This window comes from Poecilia reticulata, chromosome 11 (assembly GCF_904066995.2).
Source record: "Poecilia reticulata chromosome 11, P_reticulata-male-v2, whole genome shotgun sequence".
In the NCBI taxonomy this organism is placed as follows: domain Eukaryota; kingdom Metazoa; phylum Chordata; class Actinopteri; order Cyprinodontiformes; family Poeciliidae; genus Poecilia; species Poecilia reticulata.
In genome coordinates, this window is record NC_088840.1 from 27,095,670 (window position 1) to 27,108,413 (window position 12,744).

Here is a 12,744-nt window from a genome sequence, read left to right on the forward strand (position 1 = left end):
CAGAACTAAGTATATTTCTATCGTCTCCTGACATTTAAAGGAAAATTATTTATCCATCCCATTTCATTGGATTTGTGCTGGATTATACTCTTTTGAATTTATGACTAATTAGTTCATTTTTATCCCATAAGCCTATTTTTAACCAGCTCATTGTCTTCTGAGCGCGGACGGGTTTATCTCTGCTTACGTTGCCTTTGCCAAGGTTTCTACAAACATCAAAGCATCTTTTTAGGAAACTTTTCGGTGATTCTTCGAAAGCTCAAGCAGGGATAAGAGGGATGTTAACTTCGTCTTAGATGACCGAAACAACACAATTATGTGCAACGATAAAATACTTTAAGTGACCACTTTGCTCTTTGGTGGTCAAATATAAAGTACAAGCTGCTTCCTGGAAAGCCTGGCAGTAGTCTGAGAACATAATGAGAGGTTATTAAAAACAGCATTTTTATCCCTAAAATGTTTTATTTTGAAATAAACCAAGAAAAATCAGAATCCCAGACTGTCAGTATTTTGTTACTGATAAACCTGCGAACTGCATGAACTTTAACTTGAGGATCAAAGTTCAGAAGGCCCTTTAATGTACAATAATAAAATCCCAACCATCTGAATCTTAATGTAGCTTTTAGAGGCGATCGTGTTTTTAGATCCTGGGCTTTTCATTTCAGTTCTGCATGGAAGATCATTTCTGAAGTTCATGGATTTGTTTTCTGCAGGACATTTGGTGACCAAATACAACAGCTTTATTGGACCTCTGTTCCTAATTTAAAATTAAAATATGTACTCTATAAAATTACTAATCTTGGAAGTAATAAAAAGACACCAGGAAGCTTTAAACAACTTATTTCCCAAACTGATAGAGGAATGGAAAAGTTGTGTTGATTTCTCTCAAGACAAAGATAAAATAAATGAATATAGAGAACATCACTCTTTTGACCTTCATTCAGTCTGGAAACATGCAGGTTAAAGGTCCCCTGATCTTCATCAGGTCATTTGAGGGTCTTCCTCCTCGCCTCCATGCCCTGAGGTTCACACAACATCAAAATGTAAACTCTGCAGAGAGTAGAAAATGTTAAAGCATGTCCAGTGACGAGGTCAACGGGTGACCCTGAGCAGAAAAGGGAGGGATGAGGGAGTTCTACAGCAGGTTAATATTTTGGATGTTTTTGCCCCAAAAAAATCCCTTTTAAAGATACAAAATGTCCCAACCTCAAAACTTTTACAAGCAAAACCATTTTAATAGGAACAATCTGTTTAGTTTCAGAGTAAAAAGGATTAATAAATCAGGTTTATGAGCTTAAACCTTTCAGCCATGTCAGCTCCAGTTTGACCAGAACAACTGGACACGCACCAGTGATCCCAGTTTTATTTGGTTTGTCCTGCCAGTTTTATTTCCTTTCCAACTATAATTAAAACATAAAATATATCCATGTTGTATTTTTAAACAAGGTACTTGTGCATTATTTTTTGTGATAATTTTGCTTTGTATGGAAAACCGAGTCTGCAAAATTAAATTTTGTCTGGAAATTAAGACCAAGTAGGACTGAAAAACAAAGGAGGGTTGAGAAGAAAATATTTCAGCTGGCATCTGTTCTGGATTTCCGTTTAGCTGAATAAATCATTACGTCTGCGGTTAATCAGCCAAACATTTTCTCAGTGATGATGAGAATCTCCACCTGAGCAGCTCAGAGGACGCAGACATGTTCCCTCTCCTCTCCTCTCCGCTTTTCGGCTGAAGTCCTCTTGGTGACGCTCTGCTGACATCACTCGGATGTTCCCCACTCAGCTCTGCGCATCAAACCCACGGAGCTCCTGCGACTCTCTCACACTCCGTCCACACTTTGTTCTCCGCCTGCTGCTCTCATCGCTATCCGCCAGACACGCACCCGCCGCGGGCTACCTGTGCGCACTGCGGCCGGGCCACACGGGGGAGGGGTCGCGCTCCTGCCTGTCGTTAAGACTCTGAGAGGATCTGCGCTCGGTCCGGAATCGGGAGGAGGACGCGCTGAGCTGCGGGAGGAAAGGAGGAGGAGAGAGAGAAGTTGACTAGTTTGAAAGCAGGCGATCTGAACTGAGTTTTAAGTTTGTGAGCGGGCTGCCGGAGGAATAACTCGGAGTCCGGTCTTGGCACACCTCGGTGTTCTGGATTTTTACCGCCAGTGCAGAAGAATGGCGAGAGATTACGCAGCGCGCTGCCCGCGCTCTCCGGGGCGGAACGCCTGGATGGTGGCAACGCTGATCATTCTGGCTGCTCAAGGTAAGCAGAACCGAACCGAGCCGAGCCAAGCTGGGTGCCAGCGGAGGCTGAGTCCTCCTGCGCCGCGCGTCCTGGATCACGGCTGATCTTCCGACTTTCCAGCCGCGCATTCCCCGCTCATGTTCACAGTCACGTCTCCGCTCCGACTGACTGATGTCTGACTGTAAAAGTTTCTGATCCCGCTTTCCCTCCACCAGGTCGCAGCTGAGTTTCAGCTGGGGTCTTGACATGCGAGGCGTGGCGTGGTTTTTGTCCTAATTCCTGGCTGCTTCCGTCGGCAGGTGACTGCTCAGGAAACCTAATCCCCTCTGAGCCTCTACAAACCCCTCCATGCACGGCTGACCTGCAGTCTGTGTTTACCTGCAGAGGGAGACGCGTGTGCGGTCAAACCGGACAGCAGCTGATTGTTAGAACAATGCTGGAAACCGGAGCAACAGGGTGACGATGGGGAGCTGCGCTTCTACTGGCTTCTCTATAGAAATCCCGCTTTAATAATTAAGTGGTTAATTAAAGGAAATGCACGATCATAGTATATGAAAATGCCATAGGTGGTTCATGCAAAATGCTCCATATCTGCACAATCTCACCGTGAATCGTTCAGTGAAACAGGCAGAGACGTGGAGAGGGTCACTTTGGTTTTCCTGCTTCAGCTGCACCAGTAATGACCGATTATCAGCCGTTCTGCTGCTACGCGCCAAAAACAGTCAAAGAAACGTTAGAAATGAATCCTGTGGCGCCTTAATGCATCAATAATGACCAATAATTTTAGCTTTAATTACAGGATATCTGAATCATTGAAAGCCATGCACAGCATTACAGATCCAGGCAACATTTGCTGGCCCTCCTGGTGAAGACGTTTTAAAAACCTTAAAATGAATCAAACTTTTATAGTGATGGAAAATCTCAGTGAGAAACTCAGAAACCTTTGATTCTGCACAGAATGATCAACTTAGGTTCATTTAAAACATGTTCAGAGTCAAACCTCTCATCAGTTCTCCATGACTTCCTGTTTTTTGCTTGACCACCAATAAAAATGGGAAATATGAGAAAACACTGGTAAGGAAGGTTTAAAAAAACAACAAAAAAACCCTCAAAAACCGGCGCCTTGTGCTTGTCTATAGGTTGTTTGGGAGTTGTGCAAAGAGAAATATTAAATTTTAATAACGAACCACATGCCTCCGAAGTATGGTGGAGGATCTGTGATGCTGTGGGGCTGAGAGATCATCCATCATCTGCTCATCGTCTCAGGGTCATGGGAATGTTTGGTGTTTATCTGCATCATTGATCAGAGGAGAGGCGTGGTCCACTATGGACCAATACACACACACACGCACACGCATGCACACACACACACACGCACACACACACACACACACACACGCATACACACACACGCACGCACGCACACACACACGCGCGCACACGCGCACACACACACACACATGCACACGCACACACACATGCGCACACACTCCTAATTGTAATCTTGAGAGGCCAATTTACCTAACAGTTGTGCTTGTGGTTGGGATTTGAACCCAAGACCTTCTAACTGCAAGGCAGCAATGTCGGGTCAGCCAGAGATCTGAAACAAGCCGAGTCTGTCAGCGTTGATCTGAAACATGTTAGAATCAACAGAAATCATTCAGCCATCTTAAAGTCAATATTATTCCATTTCTGTCTCAGTTCAGTGGGAAAAAAAACAACCAAACCTGAAAGTTAAGGTTGAATTTTCTGAAATATTTCAGTCAGTCGTTATGCTACTGCAGTAAAAAAAAAAAATGTTTTCACATTTTTACTGGGAAGCAGTACATTTGTCCACCAGTATAAAACCTCCTTGGCTTCCTTAAATGTTTTTCTGCAATATTTCAACCCCACTGCACATTTCTGTAGAATAACATGGCACTGTTGTTGTTGAAACTTGGTAAAGAGCCAATCAGATAGGGATCAAAATCTGACGCTTTTTCTCATTCGCTGACAAAATACTGAACAAATCTCTTTGTGGATTTATCATCGAAGTGTTACGTGTTGAGTCAAATGTAAAATCATAACGGTTGGACACGTCCACTCATGCATAATTGGGAAAATCTTGTTTGTATTTATTTCATGTTGGATTCCAAAGTACAGCCTATCGAAGTTCCTGCAGCTCAGTTTCCCTTCATGGTCAGTTATTGAATCCAAGCAGCTGAAACAAAAGCCTGCTTGTGTTTTCTCCCTTCAGAATAAAAGCAGAAAACTGTTTTCCCTGTTAAAGTCTAATCAATGCATCTTGACTGAAACTAGTCAGGTTTTCAGTGTTTCCTCCGCTTCCTGCAGCCAGCTGCAGCGTTTCCAGCAGCAGCCAGTCACGCTGAACATATTGGCATAAAAATCTGTTTTCCTGCTCAGCGTCAGCAGAAATCTGCCCCGACTGTTGCTTCCACCTGGGTGTAACTCGTATCGTCTGTCAGAGCTGTCCCTGAATTGTCACAGAGGAAACAGAAGATGGGTCATATTGGAGCCGTGTCATCTCTCACGCTGTCGCTCCTCCGAGGCGCGCCTCAGAGATCAGAGCGGCTGGGAGGGCAGGATATTTCAGGGCTGCGTTTAGCAGCAGCATCTGCTGCATGAGGAGCGCCGACCAACGCTTCTCTTTCCTGGGTGAAGGTTCGACCTTGATGGGGAACTCGCTGTGAACCCAGCCTTCCTCCTCGTGCTTGTGAAGAGCATGAGGGCTGTGATGCTGCTGCAGGCTGGGCTGCACAGGTTGGTGGAAGGATGACAGCCGCTCGGCTGAGACGCCGGCTACATCCGGTTGTCTGAGAGCTGTCAGATTATTGTGACAGCATCCCCACAGGTTATGATTTAATTTGAGCGTGCAACAACACAACTGTCTTGTTGGAGGAGGAGAAATCCTGGGCGCTCATTTCACCCACCACAGCCGCAGGAGGTGCAGGTGAACGCAAACGTTGGTTTTTCCTGGCATCTGAAGCCGTTTTCAGCAGAATTTTCTGTTTCTGCCGTTTCCCAACAGATCTGTGACGGACATGGTGATGATATGATTAGATACAGCAGAAATACTAAAGGTTTATGTTTGTGTGATCACACCTCTGATATTCTTTGTTTTGATACACCTGAATGACACAAATAAAACCGAAACCGTTCAGTCTCCTGTTCTTACTCGCTCCCTGAAACACACGTTAATGCAGCACAGAAACCATAATGTTGGAAGAACCAGGTTAACCTTGAGTTAAAAAAAAAGTGTAGAACAGGGTTGAGTGGATCTCCTTCTGCAGCAGTGATAATTAAGTCACTTCAGGTGCCCTCTCTCCTCGGAGGCTGGGCTCTTTGGGCTCCATCCTGCTCTGAAATGTCAGCCATGATGAGTCCCCTTGTCGGCTCGCTGGAGACGAACGGCTGATTAGCTTATCACTTGGAGAGCAGGCGGCCGATGATTATCGCCCTTGCAGCGCCGCGGCCTGATTATCGAGAGTCATTAATGACTCATGGTCTGCTTTGCATTGCACCGTGTTGTTGTTTTGCATATTCATGCATGTGCATTCCAGAGGTCCATTCTGGTTTTCCCTCCATTTGAAGACTTCATCTGGAGCTTCTCTGCTTTGGCATTTTCATTTTTTCCTTTGGCTTAATGACGACTTGGGATCCCTACGACTTTATGCTTGTTTTTACAAAATGAACAACATAAATGTGACTTCTGTTGCGCTGCACTTTGTCTGTGAAAGACGCTTTGAAAATACAAACCTACTTAATTGATGGTTACTGTGAATGTAGGTGAACTCTGATAGTGTCAATATAATAATGTGCATCTTCCCTCAGCTCAAGATGTTATGATCTAAAACATTTGTGCTTAAGTTGCTCAACCAAAGTCAGACTTGACTTATATTTCTTCTTCTACGACTCAAACCTGGACTCAAGTTTTCAGGTTTGAATTTATCTTTATTTTATGTAATCAGAAGTTTTTTCCAAACTCTGTCATGGCTTCACTAAACCCGGCTGGGATAGTCAAAAATAAACTTTTTTTTTGTCGTGACTCTCACCAAGGTTTATATTATTTGCAGCCATATTGGATTTTGTGGCTGTGAAAAAGCTTTGGACTTTTTCACTTCCTCGTAAGTTTTTCAACGTTGAACTAGAAATTTGAATTGAAATTGAAATACAAATGATCACTATTACAAAAAAATCTATATTATTTAGCATTATTTGATAATTTAGCATTGTTTACTGCTTTTATCCAGCTAAAAGCGTCTCAGTGTAGATTTATTTACTTCTTTCCTAATAATCCTGAAAATTGTTTGAGTCAAATTGGTATGAAGACAATAAACCATATTTACTACAGATAACACTGAAGGACCATTTGCCTTCTAATCAGAAGGGTTGGTGTCCTATTTGAGGTATTTTCAGATATATAGTTGGTTATTTACAGCTCTACAGTGCAGATGAAGTGTTTGAGAAGTCTTGAATAACAACAGTCTCTCAGCAGATGTCTACGACTTTCCACTAGTTTTCTGATTTGAATTTCTAACATACACCAAACGTCTGTGTCAGCAGATATGGAGGACATGAATCTGATGAGAGATTTCTTATTTCAGCCATTAGAGATCTGTAACCTGTCTTAGACTAGTAAAAAAATGACTTTTGAAAATCTCTGGAAAGTCGTTTTTTTTTCCGTCTTTCTACAAAAACATAAAATCACATCCAAAGTTCTTCCTCCAGAGGAGAGAAAAATCTCAAAACAGTCATCAGCTACACTCCTTGGACCACTCCCAGAAGATGAGATGGATTGATAACGAAGTGAATGGAAATACAGACCTTTTTATTGCTTTAATTAAAATTCATAACCAAGCTCTGCTTTGGGAGACGCGTCTGTGAGCGGCTCGGCTGCAGCCGGCTGTTCGCTCTTCGTCGCTGCATAATGGTGCTGCTGATTAGCTCTTGGAGGAAAACCTGAACTATTGCTGAAATATTGCTATCCAAAGAATTTATGACTAAAAAAAAACCTGATGAAACACCATTTAGCTTCCCAGCCCTGAGGTTTAAGACGGATTCTGTGGAAGTTGGAAGGTTTTGATGTGAGAGACATGTCTTGGAGATGGCTGTAGTTTTGTTTTGATTTGTTTTTCCTCAGGAACAATTTAGATTCCAAACTGTATTAAAATGTCTGTGAACATGTAAAGAAGCTTTAAATTTCCAAAGTAACACTTGCAGTTGTTGGATTCCTCAACCATGCATGAAACTTTCAGCTGCTCCGTCCTGCAGCTCAGTGACTCCGCTGTCCCTAACCTCTTTCAGAAAGTCCTTCACGCTGGGACTTGGAAGCCTTCTGGCCGTCTGTTTTTGGACAGAACCGATGCGGGCGGCGTGGGGTGTGGTTGTCAACCTGCCGCTGTGACGCTTCTGGGCCTCCAAGGTTGCGAGGAAACCGTAAAGGTCGACCTGTGTGAGGATGAGCCGGCTTCACGGCTCCAGGGTGTGATGCAGTGATGGCAGGTCGTCTGGGATTCAGACGTGTCAGCAACACATTCTCACCGTTAAGCTTTTAATTGTGTGAACTGAGAAGTGCAGAGATGGATACTGTATGAAACATTTCCATTAAAAAAAAGTACAAACATTTTCATCAACTCTAAAATGGATTTTTACCATGATTTAAGTCAATCATGTTTAATTTATTCACATTTCTGTGAATCCAAAAGTGACGCTTTCTGTGCGTTATATAAAGAGTGTGAAGTGTATAAAACTGATAAATTTCAAACATTGACATGAAGTAGAAAATACAGGAAAAACACCTGGGAAGTTTTAAAGTTTCTCCACACGGTTCATTTATCCATATCTTGTGGATTTTGTGTCTGTTCCTCTGGGATGATCGTCTTTAAGAATCGGTGGTGGCTGATGTCAGATTCCTGCAGTACGGAAACGTTGAGTTAAAATCAAACAGCTTCTCGTTGACAGAAATACTTTTAGGGACTGAAACAGCTGGCCAACCAGCTTGCAGCCTGTTGTGTAGATTGGATAATAAGCACTTTAATAAGGACGGCGGTTGGCACTGCTTCTGTTTCCACACAGTCACTCAAAAAGTGAATTATTTCCAGAGTTGGATACGTCCTGTTTGCACGTGAAAAGCATCGCCACTCATATCAGCCCTGATGGTTGATATAGACCAACCGCCAGTGTTGGTCTATTCCTGTGGGTTTTTTTTATTTAAGCTCTCTTCTCTGACTCATCATCGCCTTGACCGTCACGGTCAGTCTGCTGCGGTTCAAGGACGGACTTCCCTTAACAGGAACTGATATAGTGGTTCCTCCTTCTGATCATCACCATGAGGACAAACCATTACCACTAATTATTCATACTAAGGTTTCTGTTTTGCCTACATGAGCTGTCATGTCTGCAGCCTCTGGGCCGTCTGACAGCTTCAACTTCTCTTGGTATTTATTAAAATGACTACATTTCTTATTTACAGATTTTTCTTTGCCAATTTGCAAACATTAATATCATTGGTCTGAGTTCCTGTTCAGACTTGTCTAATTGTGGTTCTTGTGCCGACTTTGAGAATTAAACTGGAATGACTTGTTGGACTTTTTTGCACACTTCAGTCATTTACACTTTTTTGTCACTAAAAAAGCAACCCAGCTGCAAAGGGTCAAAATAATGTAAAGCTAAAAACAAGACACATAATAGCAAGTTTGTTTGAAAGTCTGAAAAATTGTAGAACTAAAGATCCAAACCTCCAACCTACAAACCTGGATCACTACAACAAACTCACCTGTTCTTTTATTTTCAACTACAGTTTCCTCTCTGTGAGTCCAAATTAACTGGAGACATTAAAAGAGAGACTTGATTCTATGCAGCAGAAAGTTTTATCTTCAGTGAAGATGCCTGGTTTCACAGTATTTCTTGGTTTTGACCCTGGCAGCTCTTTGGCCTCAGATGTTGTTAACTTGCGTCCTGCTGGTGGTCAGTGATGCAGCTTCTGCAGGGTGGATTTCTCCTGATTCCTCTGTTGCACCAGCGCGTGACTTTAAGGATTTTTTTGTTTCCGTTTGGTCTGGTGGAATCAGGGTGAGGATTTTGTGTTCTGTGCGGCTGCAGCTTGCTGAATGTCCACAGGGCAGCTTTTAATCCATCACTTCACCCGCCGCAAGTCAGAGTACGAGTCAGCAAATTTTCCTTTCCTTCCTTTTTAGTTCTTTCTTTTTGAAGGATCGGGATCGTAAGCAAATTCCACATCAGGCTCTTTGGAAATAAACCATATCATGGCTAACACCTTGGCACCTCTTTGTGATTCCTGGGCTAACAGGTGTCAGAGGGACGAGGGATTACTGAGCGGAGCAACAGGAGCGGAGCCATGAATCACAATGGCGCTGATCCGCGGACGGCCAGAGGAAAAGCTGCTGCTCTCGGGGGTTTCAGTCGTCTCTCTGCATCATGAACATCATTTCAGACGTTTGAAAAACACCCAACCTTTCCTGCGTTCTCAATCAATGCTGCTTCCTCTCTCTGGTTTTTACTTTTGCCTCCATGCCGGGTGGGAAAAAACGCCCAACTTCCAGCGGGGGCTTTCCAGGCTTTCAAACCCAGCTCATTCTATTCATTTTCTCTTTCCTTTATTCCTCCGCTCTCACTCGCTCTGTCTCATTCTCTCCCTTCCTTTCTCTCACTCATTCTTCTGCTCACGACCCGCTCCGAGCCAGCCGGGCTGGCTGCGGCTCCATCCCAGCTCCCGAGTGGAGGCCCTTTTGTTGGCTCAGCTTTTGGTGGAATTAAAAGGGGTGCCAGCCGCCCCCTTACCCCTCCTCCCCGCCTCCCTCTCTCTGCTGCTCCCAGCTCCTCCAGCCCTCATTGTTTGGAAAGGGAAGGGATTCAGAAAGTGTGAAACTGTTTAGACAAGCATCTCTGCTCTGTCTGCTCTGGGAGTCGAGTCGTCCTCCTCCCGTTTCAGCCGCCGCTTCCTTCCCAGATAGTTTGCTGGTGACAAAATGGAAACGGCTTGAACCCTCTGTGTGGGAGTGCAGCAGTGGATCAGGCTGCGGCGTGACTCTGTGACATTTCCTGTTGTACCCATGTGGGCGATTTAATAAGCGCAGTAACATTTGTTTGCCTCACTTGCATCATTATAAAGCCTTTAGGCAGGGCTTCCTCCTGCGGAGAGACGGGAAGAGCGACGGTTAAACCGGGAACCGCGGGAGCCCAAACCGATCCGCGTTTGCAGATTTACAACTTGGAATTTACACAGCGGCTAAACGGAGGTATAAAGAAAACATCCTGGATGATGTGCAAACGCTAATGAGAGACGGCAATTTAAAATGTCAACGATGGGACCCAGTAGAGCTGACATTACTCATGCAGAAAGCAGATTTCTTTCTCACCCCCGTAACATTTGTTTGTAATCAGCGGTGTGTCGGGATGAAATATCAGAGTAGGTGGAATGGAATTAGCAGACATTATTGCAATTAAACACTTCAGCTGCATGATTAGAGCAAAACCACTTCAGTGGGAATGTTAAAATGTAGATCTTGGTCTATTTTTTTATCCTCTGTCTGTTCAGAGGCTCAATACAAACATTGTTACTGTAAAGTTTTTTACATTTTACTGTCACACAGCGTAACTCAGAAATGTTCTGCATATTCATTCACATCCCCTTACCTTTGATGCTCTTATTTTGTTTGTTTAGCAGAACTGCAAACTTATGAAGGAAATGGCTTTTAGACTTAAATGGAAAAGACCAAAAGCCTCCTGGTGACTCTGGAGGAGATGTAGAAATAAACAGCTCAGATAGCTGAATCTGTTGACGGCTATCAGTCGTGCGCTCCACAAATATGGGCTTGATGAGAAGCTGACAATAACAAAATGATTGTTTTACTACAAGCCGAGCAGAGAAAATGGAAAACATGGAAAAAGGTTTGCAAATCAAATGATGTCAAAATTCAGCTTTTATTTGGCCTAAATGCAAAATAATGCGGTTTTAGAAAAACTAATCCTGCACCTCTCTGTGAAACATGGTAGCAGCAGCAGCAGCATCAAACTCAGGCATGATTCCTTTTAAAGGTTCGGGACATGCTGTGTGCTGATCGATCCTGGGAGAAAACCTTTGGTCGTGTCCAGCAGGAAAACAAAAACCAGTAGAAAACATGTTTATGTGCCAGAATGCTGCAATTAAAATCCAGACCAAAGACATTTTGAGAATTTTGTTGCAAGGCCTGAATATTGATTGTGTTGTTACTGAATCAGACTGACCTTAAACTACTTTACAAACATGACTGGACAGAAATGCTCTCCTCTAGATGTGCACATCTGGGAGAAACACATAAAACAAAACTTCAGTTTTAATTGGAGAGAATGACCAAATATTAAAGCATAATACTCTTTTTAAAATTTTAAAAAGAAAAAATAGCTTTCATTTACCTTTGTGCACTACTTTTTATTGGTCTGCCTCATACAATCCCAGTAAAATATGTGAAGCTGTTGGCTCTAATGGGAATAAATATTGAAAAACTGAACATGTGTAAATACTTTGGCAACGTTTTGGTTGTATTTCCATATTTTGCATTAAAACACAAAAATCCAAGCTTCTTAAAGTAGAGTAAAGTTCCTGCAGTACAGATCTCAGGGTTGTATTTCGTCTGAATTATGGAAGCTCTACACATGTCAGTCTTGCATAAATCATGAGTCTATGAAGCATGTCACCATTTATGAAATATATATAAATTGATTCCTGCAGAGGTAACTGATTCAACTAATGTTCCTCTGACAGTCTGCAGTTTTCCCCTCAGTTTGTTGCCTTCGCTCTGAAACAATCAAACTTTTCCTAATAACTTCGTGAAGCCATTGCTTTGCACCGTATTGTAGATTTGAGGGAATCGCATTCGAAGTGAAACGTCTTTCCTGGCTGAGGAAGTTTGGATCCAAGAAGTCTGCATGATCTTGAAAGTGAGTTTCCTGTCCTGCTCAAGTCGGAGCACGAGAAAGGTCGGCCATTGTCAACTGTCCCTGAAAAGTGACGATACTGCTGAATGTTTGAACCGTCATTCTCTGACTGGAGGAAACAAACATCCTTCAGGAACTAACCCAGATTTCCTCTAATCTGTCCTGTCGTCTGCAGGACTGTCTCTGCTTCTGGTTGGGTCATGTTTTCAGCTACCAGAGGCCTGGATGGTCGTCTGGTGGTTGTACTGATCCCTCTACAATAAAGTCTACAATCTCTTATTAAAATATATATATAAAAAAAAAATAAAAAAAATTCCCTTCTCACCCTCCGCGGGTGGTCTGTTTCATCCTCTGAGCTCGGGTCCTCTACCAGAGGCCTGGGAGCTTGAGGGTTCTGCGCAGTATCTTGGCTGTGCCTAGAACTGCACATTTCTGGACTGAGATGTCTGATGTTGTTCCTGGGATCTGTTTGAGCCACTGCTCCAGTTTGGGGGTGACTGCCCCGAGGGCCCCGATGACCACAGGCACCACTGTGGTCTTCACCTTCCAGGTCTTTTCCAGTTCCTCCCTGA

At 43.3% G+C, this 12,744-nt stretch overlaps 1 protein-coding gene across 5 annotated transcripts in view; it reads left to right on the top strand.

The window, feature by feature from the left end:
- The first annotated feature begins 1,752 nt into the window (after positions 1-1,752).
- pvrl2l (PVR cell adhesion molecule related 2 like) overlaps positions 1,753-12,744 on the top strand; it is a 328,950-nt gene continuing 317,958 nt past the window's right edge. For 3 of the 5 annotated variants that reach the window (XM_008422835.3, XM_008422836.3, XM_081612155.1), the window contains exon 1: positions 1,756-2,254. In XM_008422835.3, coding sequence (XP_008421057.1) covers positions 2,167-2,254 — 88 coding nt within the window. In that variant the 5' untranslated portion in view covers positions 1,756-2,166. Of the gene's footprint in view, positions 2,255-12,744 lie in introns of all 5 variants that reach the window. The other 2 variants (XM_008422834.3, XM_081612156.1) reach the window with 2 other exon arrangements.